At 41.9% G+C, this 14,663-nt stretch overlaps 1 protein-coding gene across 1 annotated transcript; it reads left to right on the top strand.

Moving 5' to 3' along the window:
- Positions 1 to 601: 601 nt before the first annotated feature.
- On the top strand, positions 602 to 14,355 carry LOC143438152 (CD209 antigen-like protein C). The gene is made up of 6 exons (XM_076923757.1): positions 602 to 704; positions 1,266 to 1,355; positions 1,837 to 1,908; positions 2,536 to 2,687; positions 3,625 to 3,734; positions 12,433 to 14,355. The coding sequence occupies exons 1-6, from the start codon at positions 653 to 655 to the stop codon at positions 12,581 to 12,583; spliced, it is 627 nt and encodes a 208-aa protein (XP_076779872.1). The 5' UTR covers positions 602 to 652; the 3' UTR covers positions 12,584 to 14,355.
- Positions 14,356 to 14,663: the final 308 nt, after the last annotated feature.

Raw genomic sequence — 14,663 nt, 5'->3', positions numbered from 1 at the left:
AACTATGAGTGAAGTAAACAAAAGCAGAAAACCTTAGGTACAGTGTTTTGTGGAGAGTGTTGACATAGATAGTTGCCTCCCTCTTTAGTGCAGGAGGTGTAATGAAGAAGTTTCAGGGCAGGTTATTGGTATTGCTCACCACATGTCCACAGTTTTACCACACCACAAGTGACCAATTCTTTTGGCTGCTCACCCCAAACTTTCTGAGATGGCTAGTCCTAAATGTCAACTTGGTCGATTTTAAGATCAGCCTAGAAACAAACCTCTGGACATGTGTGTGAAAGTGAATGGGGCAGGATTCTAGGTGGTTACAATGTGCACATCTTCCTCAAGTTCTGGTCACTCTAACTTCCACACCAGGATGGACTATATTCTCAAGCTATGAGCAAAACCCCCCAAAAACTGTCTTGTTTCTTGTCAGATATTTGGTCACAGCAATGAAAGAATTAACTAACACACCTCAACAGCCCTCCCTTAACTTCATACAAGGTCTGACAAACGTCATACTGTGTCAGATGCTCAATGCCTCCTTCTAGCCTCTTCCGGCACTGATACTCACTTCCCCTTTTTCTCTTTATGAGTTCAGATTCAGAGAGTAGAGAAAGTAAAAGCTGATGTTGCCAGCAGGTTCCAGCATTGAAGGACAGTACCAATGATGATTGTCTCTATGGAAGTGAATAAGAAGCAGCAGGCTGGCCCCCTAGGTAAGGCAGGAATGGAGCTTGGTGGTTTGGTGGGTAGTAGCATATTCACCTATGGCCTCCACACACAGTTATGTATGTGTGCACACATGAACACAAACTTAAACATACATCCCAAACATACTCCCATGTGCACCTGCACATGTGCATGTACACACACACACAAACACACACATACAGAGTTAATTGCTGGCCTCCACATGTAGTTATACATGCAGTTATACATACATACATACATACATACATACATACATACATACTATACATACACACATTCACCTCTGGCCTCCACACACAGTTTTGTGTGTGTGTGTGTGTGTGTGTGTGTGTGTGTGTGTGTGTGTGTGTATTTTGAGTTGCTTTGGAGACAAGCCTGGGTCAGGAATTTTCTATCCTAGAGAATTAGAGACTTCTCTGTGTTCCTCTGGAACCTAAATTCTCAGTTCTAGAGACCTGACACTAGTTTCCATAGCACTAGAAAGGTCGAGGCTGGGATATGAACTACTGTTTTCTGGGGAAGAGGTGATTGACAGCCTTATAGTGAAATACCCCTCTCTCCCACAGGGTGTCTGAAGCACAGCCATGGCCTTGTGGTGTTGCATCTGTTCTCCATTGTGCTCCTGGCTGGGCTTCTTGTGGCTGTTCTTCTTCAAGGTCAGGAAGAAATGGGGTTTTGTACCACTGTACTGTCTTTCTGTCAGAGCTGGATCTGGGCCATGTTTAGGGGATTAGGAGGAAATAATGAAAATGGGCCATACTATAGCATCTTGGTGTTGTCCACTCTGGAGCATAAGAGGGTAAGAGTAGGGACAAGGTCCATGTCCATTTCTTGTAGTACAGCCAACACTATTTGTCATTTTTTTTCTCTTTAAATGTTATTAGAGAAGATTTTTTTTTCTTTTTTTATTAGATATTTTATTTACACTTCAGATGGCATCCCCTTTCCCCATCCCCCCCACCCCCTTAGGAAACCCCTATCCCATGCCCCCTTTTCCTTTTTGCATTTATACATTTTTTAAAAATAATGTTAATCATAGGCTTTATAAGTTTGGAATTGTTCAATTGCAAGGATCCAGAGCATGTTATGACACACAGTGAGCATTTTAAGATAATAGTTTCTGGATTATTCATGCAGGTTTTAAGGGCCCAAGCTCCTCAGGGAATGAGAAAATCTACAAGCAACTGATGCAACTGGGGGCTGGAGTGGGTAAGTGAGCAGAAATCAGGCATTAAGGAACTGAGGTCTCCTTCTGAAGGCACTATGCTTGCGATATTGACCCTCTCCACACCTCAGTTCCCACTCCTGTGGGGACTTGATGTCTCAGTTGGTAAAGTGCTTACCATACAGAATCTGAGTTTGAGTCACAGAACCTACATTTTAAAATGCAATGGAAACGTATGTTTTTAATCCCAGCATTGTAGAAATGCAGACACTTGGGTCCCTGAGACTCACTGGCCACCCAGATTAGTGCACGTATACACTTTCACACACACACAAATGCATGAATGCACACATGATAAGTAAACAAATTAGTGGGAACACAGGACAACAACCAGGGTATCATCTTATGGTCTCAGGGTGTGACACACAAAGTAGGCACTCAGTATTTCCATAAGTCATGGGGATGTGCACACAGTAGGCATTCAGTTTTCACAGTGGCCATGCACCCAGTAGTCAAGATACACTCCTGGTCTCTGGTTTGATCTCTTAAGCGCTTGTTTCCCCCAGAATGTAGTGTCAAGTGAGGGAAGGCCCTAAGTCTGGAGGGCTTGAGAAATTGCAAGATCATGGGCATCCAAATATGCATCTATCCTGATCCACCTCCCCCAATAGACAGCCTTTGCCGTCCTTGCCCTTGGGAATGGACATTCTTTCATAGAAAATGTTACTACTTCTCCAAGTCCCAGCGTAACTGGAATGACTCTGTCACTGCTTGCCAGGAAGTGGAGGCTCAACTAGTCATTGTTGAGAGTGACGAAGAACAGGTATGCCTCTTGGGGTTCTTTATCCTGGGACAGGGCATGATCATTGAGCTTGAAGGCAATAGTTGGCCAGAAAGTGTTTTTTGGTTAAGGAATGCTTACTCTATTTGGAAAGGGGTTTGGGGGGAAGTGAGAATGAGGGGATCCCTAGCACTCTCTAATTAGATGCACCAAGTTCTGACCATACATGAATGCTTCAGAATACTGGTGAAGTCATGTATTTGTCTTACTGTAACTCCAGCTCCAAGGGATCTGATGCCTTTTTCTGGCCTCTATGGCACCTGCACTCACCATTTTCTCTGTTGTTAAGTATGTCATTGTGCTTCTAATTGGATATTGCTCAATGCAGAGCTAAAAAGATCCTGTGAACCTACCTACACACAGACACATACACATAATAAGAATAATAAAATAAAACTTTTAAAGGCAATTCAAGAGAAAAGATGCTTTTTTTGCTCACTTCTGGGTTACAGTCAATCCTGGCCAGGAAGTCACAGCAACAGGAGCTTGAGAGAGCCAGCCACGTGGCATTCACAGTGACAGAAAGTGATGAAAGCTGGTGCTTAGCTTACTGTATCCATTTTCCAAGGCTGAGGACCTCTGCTCAGAGAATGATTCTGCCCACAATTAAAATGGCTCCTTCTCACATCTGTTAATATAGATAAACACCTGGTAGGTGTGCCTATCTCCTATCTCCTATAGAAGCCTATCTCCTATGTAATACTGGCAACACTTCCTGGAACATGTGTGGAGACTTTATCTGTGGACACTCTGTAAGTCAGACCTCATTTGGCCACAGGATAGAGATGTAAAAGGGACTCAGACACTGAAGCATGTATCAGGGCCTCCTCTCAGATATGAGTGAATACTGGGGAGACACTAGGTGGAAGATATGGGAAATGAGGTAGAAACCCTACTGACTTCTCTCTTTCCTTTCCAGACATTCCTGAGTGTGATTACTAAGGATAAAGGACCAGCCTGGATAGGTCTCTCAGACCTGAAACAGGAAGGCATGTGGCAGTGGCTAGATGGCTCACCTTTGTCAGACAGGTAGCCCTGGGAGCAGGAAACATCTCAGAGAGTGGAATGGGGTTTTGAAACTCTGACTTGAGCTGTCCTCCAAGTTCCTTGCCACTCCCTAGCTGCCTTAGGCTTATGTGTCCATGATAGTCATTGGGGTGGGGGGACAGTCTTCATATCCCTCCCTAGAGGGCCAAGGCAGACAGATCTCTGGTGCTCACTAGCCCAGGAAATCAGTGATGCACAGGTTCAGCAAGGAACCCTGTTTCAAAATATGATGTGGATCACGTGTGGTGACACACCTTTAATTCCTGCACTCATGACTCAGGGACAGGTTGAAGCCAGCCTGATCTACACAGAGAGTTTCAGGACATCCAGGGCTACAAAGAGAGATTTTATTTCAAAATAAATAGCAAAGAAAGAAAGAATGGAAGGAAGAAAGGAAGAAAGGGAGGAAGAAAGGAAGAAAGGAAGAAAGAAGAGAGTAAGAAAGAAAAATTGAGGAATAACCAAAGCAGACACTTTAAGTGAACTTCTGGCTTCCAAATGCAAGTATTCAAACATTCACACAAACACCACACACACACACACACACCCGAGTAAAATGAATATGGACTGACGAAGACGCCTGACATTGACATGCAGACACAAGATCATGCACTCATGATCATGCTCATGGGTATCCATTAACAAACATGTACTCACACAATGTCACTCACAACACAGAGAGAAGACAGCGTGAGAGGAGGAAGAGAGATCGCATTGTTATCTCAGAAATAAGTAAGTGAAACCTCGGTAAAAAGCACTACGTCTTTCAAGGCATCTAATAGGTTCTGTGTAAGGGAATTCCAAATGTGGTTCACAGACTGTAACGTGATTTAGACTCGAATTATCATGGGTGTAAGTTTGTGTGTCAACTATGGGGACATGTTCATGTGCATGAATGAATGGATGTGGGAAGCTTCATGTACATGTGTGTGTGTGTGTGCATGCATAAGGCTATAAATTGATGTCTGGTGCCTTCCTCTATTACTCACCACATAATTCTTTTGTTTTGCGTTTTATTTTTTATTGGATATTATGGTTACATTTCAGATTTTCTCCCCTTACCCTATTGCCCCCACCACCCAGGAACCTCCTATTACATCTCCCTCCTCGTGCTTCTATGAGGATATGCCGCCACCTACCGCCTCCCCCAGACTTCCACCTCCCCACCTTCGAATTTCCCCCCACTTGCTGTTCAGCCTTCATGGGACCAAGGATCTCCTATCTCACCTATGCCTGACAAGGCCATCCTCCTCTACATATACAGATGGAGTCATGGGTTCCTCCCTATGTGCTCCCAGACTGGTGGTTTAGACCCTGGGGAGCTCTGGTTAGCTGGTGTTGTTGCTTTCCTCGTGGGGTCACAAACTCTTTGTGTTCCTTCAGTCTTCTCTCTAACTTCTCCATTGGGAACCCCTTGATCAGATCAGTGGTTAGTTGTGAGCATCTGCCTCTGAATATGTCAGACTCTGGCCAACCTCTAAGGAGACAGCTATATCAGGCTCTTGTCAGAATGTACTTCCTGACATCCACATCAGTGTCTACCTTTGGTGACTGCACATGCAATGGATACCCAGATGGAATGGTCTCCAGAGAGCCGCTCCTTCAATTTCTGTCTCACACTTTGTCTCCATATTTGCTCCCTTGAGTATTTTGTTACTCCTTCTAAGTAGGACTGAGTCATCAAAACTTGGTCTTCCTTCTTCATGAGCTTCCTGTGGTCTGTGAGTTGAATCTTGGCTATTTCAAGCTTTTGAGCTAATATCCACTTATCAGTGAATAAATACCATGTGTGTTCTTTTGGAAAGGGTTACCTCACTCAGGATGATATTTTCTAGTTCCATCCATTTACCTAAGAATTTCTCAAATTCATTATTTTTAATAGCTGAGTAATACTCCATCATGTATATGTACCACATTTTTTCTATTTATTTCTGTGTTGAAGGACATCTGGGTTCTTTCCAGCTTCTGGCTATTATAAATAAGGCTGCTATGAACATAGTGGAGCATATATACTTGTTATATGTTGGAGCATCTTCTGGGTATATGCCTAGGAGTGGTACAGCTGGGTCCTCAGGTAGTGCTATGTCCAATTTTCTGAGGAACTGCCAGACTGATTTCCAGAGTGGTTGTACCAGCTTGCAATCCCACCAACAATGGAGGAGTGTTCCTCTTTCTTCATATCCTCTCCAGCATCTACTATCACCTGAGTTTTTGATCTTAGCCATTCTGACTGGTGTGAGGTGATATCTTAGGTTTGTTTTGATTTGCATTTCCCTGATGACTAAAGATGTTGAGCATTTCTTAAGGTGCTTCTCAGCCAATTGAGTTTCCCCAGTTGAGAATTTTTTGTTTAGCTCTGTACCCCATTTTTAATAGGGTTATTTGGTTGTCTGGTGTCAAATTTCTTGAGTTCTTTGTATATCTTGGATATTGGCCCTCTATCGGATGTAGGATTGGTAATGATCTTTTCCCAATCTGTTGGTTGCCATTTTGTCCTATTGACAGTGTTCTTTGCCTTACAGAAGCTTTGCAAGTTTATGAGGTCCCATTTGTCAATTCTTCATCTTAGAGCATAGGACATTTGTGTTCTGTTCAGGAACTTTTCCCCTGTGCCTAGGTATTCGAGAGTCTTCCCCAACTTCTCTTCTATTAGTTTCAGTGTATCTGGTTTTATGTGAAGGTCCTTTATCCACTTGGACTTGAGCTTTGTACAAAAAAATAAAAATGGATCAATTTGCATTCTTCTACATGCTGATGTCCAGTTGAAGCAGCACCATTTGTTGAAAATACTGTCCTTTTTCCACTGGATGGTTTTAGCTTTTTTGTCAAAGATCAAATGACCACAGGTGTGTGGGTTCATTTCTAGATCTTCAATTCTATTCCATTGATTTTCCTGCCTATCTCTGTACCAATACCATGCAGCTTTTATCACTACTGCTCTGTAGAACAGTTTGAGGTCAGGGAGGGTGATTCCACCAGAAGTTCTTTTATTGTTGAGAATAGTTCTCACTATCCTGAATGTTTTGTTATTCCAAATGAATTTGTCAATTGCTCTTTCTATCTCTATGAAAAATTGATTTGGAATTTCGATGGGGATTGCATTGACTCTGTAGATTGCTTTTGGCAAGATGGCCATGTTTACTAAATAAATCCTGCCAATTCAGGAGCATGGGAGAGCTTTCCATCTTCTGAGATCTTCAATATCTTTCTTCAGAGATTTGAAGTTCTTGTCATACAGATCTTCCATTTGTTTGGTTAGATTTACTCCAAGATATTTTACATTATTTGTGACTATTGTGTAGGGTGTCATTTCCACAATTTCTTTCTCTGCCTGTTTATCCTTTGAGTAGAGGAAGGCTACTGATTTGTTTGAGTTGATTTTATATCTAGCCACTTTGCTGAAGTTGTCAGGTTTAGGAGTTCTCTGGTAGAAGTTTTAGGGTCACTTAAGTATATCCTCATATCATCTGCAAATAGTGAAATTTTGACTTCTTCTTTTCCTATTTGTATCCCTTTAACTTCCTTTTGTTGTCTAATTGCTCTGGCTAGGACTTCCAGTACTATATTGAATAGGTAGGGTGAGAGTGGGCAGCATTGTCTAGTCCCTGATCTTAGTGGGATTGCTTCAAGTTTCTCTCCATTTAGTTTGATGTTGGCTACTGGCTTGCTGTATATTGCTTTTACTATGTTTAGTGTGGGCCTTAAATTCCTGATCTTTCCAAGACTTTTAACATGAAGGGATGTTGAATGTTGTCAAATGCTTTCTCAGCATCTAATGAGATGATCATGTGGTTTTTCTTTGAGTTTATTTATGTAGTGGATTATATTGATGGATTTCAGAATATTGAACAATCCCTGCATTCCTGGGGTAAAGCCTACTTGATCATGATGGATGATTGTTTTAATGTGTTCTTGGATTTGATCTGAGAGAATTTTATTGAGTATTTTTGTATCAATATTCATAAGAGAGATTGGTCTGAAGTTCTGTTTTTGTTGGGTATTTGTGAGTTTTAGGTGTGAGCCTAACTGTAGCTTCATATAATAAATTGGTTAGTGTTCCTCCTGTTTCTATTGTGTGGAATAGTTTGAAGAGAATTGGTATTAGGTCTTCCTTGAAGGTCTGATAGAATTCTGCACTAAAACCATCTGGTCCCAGCCTTTTTTGTTGTTGTTGTTGTTTGGGAGACTTTTAATGACTGCTTCTATTTCTTTAGGAGTTGTCTGACTGTTTAGATGGTTTATTTTGGTACCTGGTATTTGTCTAGAAAATTGTTTATTTTATCCAGATTTTCTGATTTTGTTGATTATGGGCCTTTGTAGTAAGATCTGATGATTTTTTAATTTTCCTCAGTTTTTGTTGTTATATCTCCTTTTTGAATTCTGATTTTATTAATTTGGATACAGTCTCTGTGCCCTTTGGTTAGTCTGGCTAAGGGTTTATACATCTTGTTGATTTTCTCAAGGAACCAGTTCCTTGTTTTGTTGATATTTTGTATAGTTCTTTCTGTTTCTACTTGATTGATTTCAGCCCTGAGTTTGATTATTTCCTGCTGTCTACTCCTCTTGGGTGTATTTAATTCTTTTTGTTCTAATGTTTTCAGGTGTGCTGTCAACTTGTTAGCATATGCTCTCTCCAGTTTCTTTTTGTAGGCATTTAGAGCTATGAAATTTCCTCTTAGTACTGCTTTCATGGAGTCCCATAGGTTTGGTATGATATGTCCTCATTTTCATTAAATTCCAAAAAGTCTTTAATTTCTTTCTTTATTTCTTCCTTGACCAAGTCATCACTGAGTAGAGCATTGTTCAGTTTCCATGCATATGTGGGATTTGCATTGTTTTTGTCATTATTAAAGACCAGCCTTAGTCTATGGTGGTCTGATAAGGGGCAAGAGATTATTTCAATCTTTTTGTATCTGTTGAGGCCTGTTTTGTGACCAATTATATGGTCTGTTTTGAAGAAGATACCCTGAAGTGCTGAGAAAAAGGTATATTCTTTTGTTTTAGGATGAAAAGTTCTATAGATATTAGTTAAATACATTTGGTTCATAACTTCTGTTAGTTTCATGTGTCTCTGTTTAGTTTCTGTTTCCATGATCTGTCCATTGCTGTGAGTGGGGTGTTGAAATCCCCCATCATTATTGTGTGAGGTACAATGTATGCTTTGAGCTTTAGTAGAGTTTGTTTTATGTATGTGGGTGCCCTTGCATTTGGGGCATAGATGTTCAGAGTTGAGAGTACATCTTGATACATTTTTCCTTTGATGAGTATGAAGTGTCCTTCCTTACCTTTTTTATTACTTTTGGGTGAAAATTGATTTTATTTGTTATTAGAATTGCTACTCCAGCTTGTTTCTTGGGACCATTTGCTGGGAAGATTGTTTTCCATCCTTTTACTCTGAAGTAGTGTCTGTCTTTTTCACAGAGGTGTGTTTCCTGTGTGCAGTATAATTCTGAGTACTGTTTGTGTTTCCAGTCTGATAGTCTACGTCTTTTTATTGGAGAATTTGGTCCATTGATATTAAGAGATATTAAGGAAAAATGATTGTTGCTTCCTGTTATTTTTGTTATTAGAGGTGGAATTATGTTTGTGTAACTATGTTCTTTTGGGGTTGTTGGAAGATTACTTTCTTGCTTTTTCTAGGTTGTAATTTCCCTCCTTGTGTTGGAGTTTTCCATCAATTATCCTTTGAAGTGCTGGATTTGTGGGAAGATATTGTGTAATTTTGGTTTTGTCATGGAATATCTTAGTTTTTCCATCAATAGTGATTGAGAGTTTTGCTGGGTATAGTAGTCTGGGCTGGCATTTGTGTTGTCTTAGGATGTGTATGATATAAGTTCAGGATCTTCTGGCTTTTATACTCTCTGGTGAGAAGTCTGGTGTAATTCTTATAGGCCTGCTTTTATATGCTACTTTACCCCTTTCCCTTACTGCTTTTAGTATTTTTTCTTTGTTTTGTACATTTGATGCTTTGATTATTATGTGACAGGAGGTATTTCTTTTCTGGTGCAGTCTATTTGGAGTTCTGTAGGCTTCTTTTATATTTATGGACACCTCTTTCTGTAGGTTAGGGAAGTTTTTCTCTATAATTTTCCTTTATAATATTGTCCTTTAAGTTGGGAATCTTCACCCTCATCTATACCTATTATCCTTAGGTTTGGCCTTCTCATTGTGTCCTGGATTTCCTGGATATTTTGGATCAGGAGCTATTTGCATTTTGCATTTTCTTTGACAGTCTTGTCAATGTTTTACATAGTATCTTCTGTACATGAGATTCTCTCTTCTATCTCTTGTATTCTGTTTGTAATGCTTGGGCCTATGACTCCTGATTTTTTTCCTAGGTTTTTTATTTCCAGATTAGTCTCCCTTTGAGACTTCTTTATTGTTTCTACTTCCATTTTTAGATCCTGGATGGTTTTGTTTAATCCCTTCACCTGTTTAGTTGTATTTTCTTGCAATTCTTTAAGGGATTTTTGTGTTTCTTCTTTAAGGGCTTCTACCTGTTTCCCTGTATTCTCTTCAAATTTCTTGATAGTGTTATTTCTGTCTTTCTTAAAGTCCTCTATCATCATCATGAGAAGTGATTTTAATTCTGAATCCTGCTTTTCTGGTGTGATGGGGTTTGTTCAGGGCTTGCTATGGTGGGAGAACTGGGTTCTGATGATTCTAAGTAACTTTGGTTTCTGTTGCTTATGTTCTTGTGCTTGCCTTTCACCATCTGGTTAACTCTAGGGCTACCTGCACTCACTGTGTCTGAGTGGAGCCTGCCTTTCCAGTTATCTCGCTTGTGTTAGAACTCCTCAGGGTCCAGATGTCTCTGTGATCCTTTTATCCTGAGCTCCAGCTGCTCTGGGTACAGTGTCTCCTCTAGGATGTCTCAGGATATGGTGTCCACTGCTCTGAGTTCAGTTGCTCCCACTGCTCTGAGTTCAGTGACTCCTCTAGGATGTTTCAGGATATGGTGCCTGCTGCTCTGACTTCAGTGGCTCCTCTAGTGTAGCTGCCAGCAGCTATAGGAACCGGGTTCACCTGAGAGGAATGCTGTGAATGAAAGGGAATGGAGGGTGAGAAAAGCCTGGGGCCAAGACCACGAATTCTGATCAAGGCCGTTTAATATCTTGCTTTCACATATAAAGGGGAAGCCACACCCCCCAGAGTCTCTCTTGGTTCAGCCCAGGGGCTGGGTGAGGAGATAGTAGCCCGAAGGTGTCAAGGCATGCTCAGCAGATGGTCCATTATTCTTAGCTTGGTAGCAGACTGCAGGGCCCCAAGGCCTGCAATGTAATGCTTCCCAGGTCCTATTGATTTGGTCTACTGTGGTAAATGGCTTGCAGGCCTGCTCAAGGCTATGGGAGAAGGGCACACTCTAGGATGTTTCAGGATATGGTGTCTGCTGCTCTGAGTTCAGTGGCTCCTCCAGGATGTTTCAGTATATGGTGTCTGGTGCTGCTCTGAGTTCAGTGGCCCCTCTAGGATGTCTCAGGACATGATGTCCTCATAGGAGCAGACTAGCTAGGTGTCTGCCCCAGCCACAAGGACCAGGTTAGGGGTGGAAGGGGAGTGGTATTCTGCAGGGAAATGGTTTGGGTGCCTGGTGGGTCCTGAGCGCCCCCTGTTCCCAGTTGTAGCTCTGGGGCATAGGGCAGTGGGCAAGTGTTCTAACCTGCACTCTGAGTTCTGTGGCCCCACTAGGATGTCTCGGGATGTGGTGTCCTCACTGAAGCAGACCAGCTAGATGTCTGCCCCAGCCACTGGTAGTAAAATTTCTTGTTGTTATGGCAAACATTACTTGTTACACTCACAGATCCCAAATGCAGGGATAGACATTATGTCATAGGTGTCACAGAAGGAAGTACCTGGTCTTGTCAAATGCTGTGGAGTCGGAGTGGAAGTGGGAGAGGTTGAAGGCAAGAACTTTTATTCTGGTGTCCATGGGAATGAATGACTATAGCTGTATTCCAGGCTTAGGACTGGCCATTTTGGAGTATCAATGGGGTTCTGGGGTAGTCTCTGCTGGATTTCTCCACTGTTACACAATTCAGGGCTCCTTGCTTAGGCAATGGGTGCTGCACACGGTATGCTCAGCATTCCCACATCTTTTAAATATAACTAAGAAAATCCTCCATAGACACACTCACAGGCCAATCCAATATAGGCAATCCCTAAGACTGTCTTTGCAGTTGACCCTAAGTTGCATTAAGTTGACAGTGAAATCTAACCTCATGTGGTGCAAGCATGAGCACCTGATTCCATCCCCTAAACCCACATAATAAAGCCAAGTGTTTTGGCATGGGCTTGTAGTCTCAGCACTGGGAAGGCAGAAACAGTGGATCTGATGCTCACTAGAAAGTCAGTGTAGTAAATTGCATTTAATTGGTGCTTATGGTTTCAGGGGGTTAGAGTTCCTGAGCATCATGGCAGGAAGCATGGCAGCAGGAAAGCAGGCATAGTGCTAGAGAAGTAGCTAAGAGTTCACCTCTTAATCCATAAACACAAGACAAAGACCTAGCTAGGAATGGTATGGCTTTTTAAAACTGCAAAGCCTACTCCAGTAACACACCTCCTCCAATAATTCCATACCTTCTAATCCTTCCCAAATAGTTGCACCTAATAGGGCCAAGCATTCAATCATTTGATCCTATTGGACCCATTGTCATTCAAACCATCACAATTGGTTTTGCAGTTTCATGAAATATTGGAACAAAGGAGAGCCCAACAATAAACAGGAAGAAGACTGTGTGGAATCCAGTGGCGATGGCTGGAATGATGCCCCATGTACAATTAAGAACTACTGGATCTGCAAGAAGTCTGCTATGTCCTGCCCTGAAAAATGATATGTCATCTGTCTGTAACACCTGTTGCTAAAATGATCCTGCAGGATGATTGAACTTAACCTGTAATCTATGTGTGTCAGTTCCTTCCTCTGTGAAATGAAGATCTTAACTGCAGCTGTCTCTTGACTTGTCCTTTCCCATCTCTCTCCCTTCCTCCTTCCCTCCCTCCCTGCCTTTTTTTTTTATTTATCTTGTATTTTGCACGTTCACCTTGTTAATAGGGACCAATTTTGCTAGGAATGACTGGCAGCCCAGTAATCCTCCTGTCTCTGCCTCCTTAGCGCTTGGATTGCCACCATTCTAGGCCTTTTAAAATGTGGGTTTGAGTCACAGATTGGAGCTTAAGAGACAGTGATGATGGGGCTACTGTGTAGCAGGAGGGATCCCCAGAAATAGGGGTACTGCTGAACTGCTAGGTAGGGGGCCTTTTAAAAGACATATGGCAGAAGCTGGAGCAAGGCATAAAGAGAGGGTGAGCTGATCAGTCCAGGTGGCCCACCCACAAGGCCTTAGACACCTCTGAGTCTCAGCCAGGTCTTCACAGCTTCCAGATAAGGGTGAAGGAGAAAAAGGAACCAGGACACAGAATTCCCTTCTGTCATTCCTGGCCCCCAGCAAGGACATTCTGGAAACTGTTACATTGGGGGGTCCCTGCCCTATAAGCTTCTGTATCCTAATTGGAACAAAATTAAGGCTGAATCCATTAAGCAAGAGGCCATACAGCCCCATGAAAATCTCCATTCCCTTTTATGTCTCTGTTAAAGTGACCATGTTAGGGTCCTCCTGCAAACAAAATTCTGCAACACCTTTCTTTCCACAGCTAGCTTGTTTTGCTTTCCATAGTATCCCTAAGGCCCACAGTGTAGAGTCTATTATACTTTTTTCTTATTTACCCCTAAATAATATCCTACTGTGGGCTGGAACACCATCCCCCCATGCACATATGTAGCAAATATGTAGTTTGGTCTTCATGCAAATCCCCCAACAACTAGAACTGGAAGTGTATGTGTGTTTGCAGGGATGAGGGGGTATCCCTGACTCTGTCATCTGTTTGTGGATCCTGTTCTACTAACTGGCTACCATATCTGGTCACAGAAGGAGAGGATATGCCCAGTCCTGCAGTGATTTGATGTGGGAAGGTTTGTACCCAGGAGGGTCTCCCCTTTCTCAGAGGAGAAGGAGAGGGAACATAGAGGGAGGGAATGTATGAAGGGAATATTGGGAGGAGTGGACTGCAAACAAGATAAAAATGAATAAATAAATTAATTAATGGGGAAAATATTCCATTGTATTTATGATGGTTATGTTTGGTTGTCAACTAACAGGATCTCCAGTCAACTAAAAGACAGGCCTATGGAGCACATTCGTGAGGGTAATTTTTTTTTGAAGAAAGAGGATTCTGATCTGTGTCTGAGTGGAGAGGCATAGATATGATGTCCTGGTCTCTGATTAGTTGTTTCAATTTCCTATAATAATGCGCTGTAACATGAAATTGTAAGCTAAATACATTCTGTCTCCTTAAAATGTTTTTGTTTGAGTAGTTTATCACAGCAACAGGAAATTCATTGAAGACACAGCATCTTTTAGGAACCTGGAGATTGTTACGTAAACTAGGCTAGCTGGCCTGACTGCCCCAGGGACTGTACTGTCTCTGCCTTCCCCCCGTCTTAGATTATAAGCATGTCTGGCTTTTCACATGAGTTCTGAGGATTGGACTTGACTCCTCTTGCTCACATGGCAAACACTTTACCAGCTAAGCAATGTCCTAGCCTGAGGATATGACTCTTTACAGAATTTATGATGTGTAAGCTTTTTTTTCCCATCTGTGAGTTTCTCTTTATTTCTCTTCCTGATTTCAAGGAGAATGCTGGTAACATTTTTGAAATATGAATGAGGCTCACTATGGTTTCAATGTGTGCAGGTGCATGTGCCCATGCACATGTATGTGAGACCAGAAGTAGTGTGTCCTCTACCACTACCTGCTTTATACCTTTGAACCAAAGTCTCCTCTGACTGAATATAGACCAGCTCTTTTTTCAGCTAGACTGGCATCCAGGGATGCCCAACCATACTCCTATCT

Source organism: Arvicanthis niloticus, chromosome 24 (assembly GCF_011762505.2).
Source record: "Arvicanthis niloticus isolate mArvNil1 chromosome 24, mArvNil1.pat.X, whole genome shotgun sequence".
NCBI classification, from domain to species: Eukaryota; Metazoa; Chordata; class Mammalia; order Rodentia; family Muridae; genus Arvicanthis; species Arvicanthis niloticus.
The sequence above is the reverse complement of the archived record's forward strand: the minus strand, read 5'-3'. Positions and strand labels throughout refer to the sequence as shown.